Below are 3,496 nucleotides of genomic sequence, written 5' to 3'. Positions count from 1 at the left end.
AAGTTGCCTGCCTAAATGGTTTGAAAATACAGTTGACATTAAATACGCTGAGCCTAAAGAGTTTTAAATGAAGTTCTGTATGTCTTCTGTAAGAAAATAATTTTCCAGACTTGCTTTTCAAATTAATGCATTATGTTTAAAAATGTTTTTTTTTAAAGCAGAAAAACTTGCAATGACACTTGACAAATTCTACTTCTTAGAAGAAAGGTGCAAATGTCTGTTATCTTAAAAGGACAATTCCTTGTTTTTTTGCTTTCAGGTGATCACTGGAGGACATTATGACGTTGACTGTCGGTTGGAAGATCCTGATGGCATCGTGTTGTACAAAGAGATGAAGAAACAATATGATAGCTTCACATTTACTGCATCCAGAAATGGAACATACAAGTTCTGTTTCAGCAACGAATTCTCTACGTTCACACACAAAACTGTGTACTTTGATTTCCAGGTTGGGGAAGATCCACCTCTGTTTCCTAGTGAGAACAGAGTAACTGCACTTACCCAGGTAAAATGCTGTTGTTTGGCAGCAGACGTTAAGGCAATTTTTTCTTTCATCTGCATTAGCTATCTAGTCTACTTTTACTTAATCTGCTATCACTTTTGAAGATCAATTAATTGGATTACTAAATAAAATTATTTGTATTATTACGAATAAGTTTTCTTCCTGAAGACAGGATTTATAAAACACAGGACAGAGCTGAGAAGGAATCACCAAGTGCGTAAGAGAAAATTAGGGTAGTAACTTAAACTCTAGTACACTGTCTTTTTGGTGGTTTGGTGGTTTGTTTTTTTAATTAAGGGAAAATCTTTAATGCTATTGTTGTGTGTCTCTTGAAGTGTGGATTTCACAAACTAAATATTGATACATCAGGGTTTGAGAAGACTTGGAGATTTTTTTTTTTATATTTAAAATAGTGGAGTTCTTTTTGGGGGAGGACTTAAGCTCACCTCTTGTATAACTGCTGTTTTTAAAATGGAGAAGAAAATTCTAGGGAAAAAAAAAAATCGGCCATATTTAGCATGCTTCTAGATATTTGTCCTTTATAAGGTATTTTGAAGTGTCAGATTACTATATTTTCAGGATTTTACAGTTTTGTGTCACCTTTACCCAATCTGCGTCCATCAGAACTTCGCTTGGAACCTTTGCTTCCAAGGAACATGTCGTTACATTATAGCCGTCACCAAACCTCCCTTTCAACAGGCATTAAAGAATGCTGGATGTGGTCACTATTTTGCTGATCTGGACTCAGCAGTATAAATACTGCTTTCCAAATGCCATTGGAATCACTTGCTTTTACCTCACCTAAGTCTGGAGTAGCTGAGATCTGTAATGAGAAGGTGACTTGCTGTGAATTCAGCTACAGCTCTTGCCCGTTTCTTCTTCTCACTATTCTGCTCTGCTTTACTTTGTATTCTGATTCTTGATTCTGTATCCTTCTGTCTCTTTTCTGTACTTTGGTCTCCGTTCTGTTCAGTCTGTGTGTTCTGGATTTTCTTTTGCTCTCTTGGCACCAGCAGAGGGATTTTGAGAACACAGAACACACAGTTCCTGGGTCCAGCATATCTGCAGCCCCTTGCAGTCTCTAGCAGAAGACGTATTAACAAATAGTTTATCCCTGGGTTGTAGCATGCACAATACAAATAAGGTATTTGGGAAAGGGAAAGTTAATTTTCAAAGCATGAGACATCATTGGTTAAGAGGGTTCTTGCTGCAGTTTCCTTGGAGTCTTATAGCGTGACCAAATTTGGACAGCCTTTCACAGGAGAGTAATAGGTAAAACCCTAAAACCAGAGTGACTTTGTATTTAAATCCCTTCGGCAGGCTAGGAGAGCTCTCACAGCGAGACCAAGGGCAGAAGGCAGTTTGCAAAACTTGAATTTTTTTGAGAATAATATCTTGGACTTGTTCAGATGCCTCTCTTGACAGCCATTAATTTGAAAAGATGGTTAGACACAGATAAGAGTAGCTGAGCGTGGTCATATCAAGGTGTTATCTGTTTCCTTTTTTAATAGTTTCTGCTGTTTGATCTTCAGGAAATACTGATTTTAAGCCATAAGCCAGAAAAACAAATTATGACTAGAAATGAAGTATTTTGAAGATCTATGGATAAATCTCTTGGTGATCAAAATACAGGGAAGAGTACTGACTCTTATTTACAGAATGTAAACTGGAGGTGGGAGAAGTTTATGTGAAGAATGGTCTAGATCTTGAAAAACAATACTTTTTTTAACTGAAAAATGGGAGTGAAGTCAGGGTATTTGTTATATGATTATATTATGCAGCATTTGGGAGCACCAAAAGGTAAAAGAATTGTCCTGTAACCACTTTGTGTATGTGCCTTAATGGTCTCTTCTCAAAAGAATGTGTTGAGTCCAGTAAAGTAGATTTACACAGTGAAGAATGTCAGACCAGTGAAACACAGAAGCATTCGACACATACTGTGTGCATCTTTAAAGTTATAAGCAGCTGCTTGTCTTCTGGTACATGCAAAACTAATAGCTGGGGGATTGCTGACATTTCAAAAGTATTTTGTATGATAGTTTTGAACTCAAATATACATTAATATAAAATTTGTTTAGTCGTTCTCAGACCCTGTTGCTTTTATTGGATCTACAGTTTTACATGCTTCTGTATTTAAGAGTCTGTTGCATTCCTGTCTGTAGTTGGATCAATGTAAGTTAAATTTTAGTGCATTTACAGTATGACAACAGGCCGAGTTAATCCTTAGCTTGCAAAGTTGCATTAATCCTGATTTTAAATATCAACCCACAAAATTTCACAGAAAAGGCACTAGAAGGGTTCTTAATTCAGTGGTGTGTATTTTTTTTGCCCCTCTAGATGGAGTCTGCCTGTGTTTCCATTCATGAGGCTTTGAAGTCTGTCATCGATTATCAGACTCACTTCCGCCTGCGGGAGGCGCAGGGCCGTAGCCGAGCAGAGGATCTCAACACGAGGGTGGCCTACTGGTCAATAGGGGAGGCAATTATTCTTCTCGTTGTTAGCATCGGGCAGGTGTTTCTCCTCAAAAGCTTCTTCTCAGATAAAAGAACCACAACAACCCGTGTTGGATCCTAACTGGTAGTGGTAACGCTTCAGGTCATTGTGTGCTACTCCTCTCTAAAAATTAACCATCCTTCAGTTAATTGTATGTTCAAAGGATCTGAATATATGCAACCTCCAAATGTGTCTACCCCTCATCCCTGAAAAATCACAAAACAGACCCAAAAAGTTATGAAAGGGACACACAATTTGAAATACTTCAAAAACACTTTGAAACTTAAGTGTTTTCTGCTTCCTGTATTAAATACCTGGTACTGAGCAGCCTCTTTATTTCTACTGATTGCAATCCAAACCGAGTTTGATTTTACCCAGTAAAATCAGCCATCTGCAATACAACACTTTAAAATAACCCAACAGTATAGTGTCTTGATATCAGAGACAATATGTATGAAAATTCCATTTGGCTTCCATTTGGCTTTAATTTTCAGGCTTGAT

The 3,496-nt window shown here is 37.4% G+C and overlaps 1 protein-coding gene across 1 annotated transcript; it reads left to right on the top strand.

Annotated features, from left to right (window-relative positions):
• Positions 1 to 259: 259 nt before the first annotated feature.
• Positions 260 to 3,269, top strand: LOC103770180 (transmembrane emp24 domain-containing protein 7; the record flags this gene model as incomplete). Its single annotated transcript, XM_008937430.1, has 2 exons — positions 260 to 505; positions 2,840 to 3,269. Coding segments are annotated over 2 exons (483 nt in total), but the record flags the coding sequence as incomplete, so codon positions are not given.
• Positions 3,270 to 3,496: the final 227 nt, after the last annotated feature.

Source organism: Merops nubicus, unplaced genomic scaffold (genome assembly GCF_000691845.1).
Source record: "Merops nubicus isolate BGI_N331 unplaced genomic scaffold, ASM69184v1 Scaffold10693, whole genome shotgun sequence".
NCBI lineage: Eukaryota > Metazoa > Chordata > Aves > Coraciiformes > Meropidae > Merops > Merops nubicus.
The sequence above is the reverse complement of the archived record's forward strand: the minus strand, read 5'-3'. Positions and strand labels throughout refer to the sequence as shown.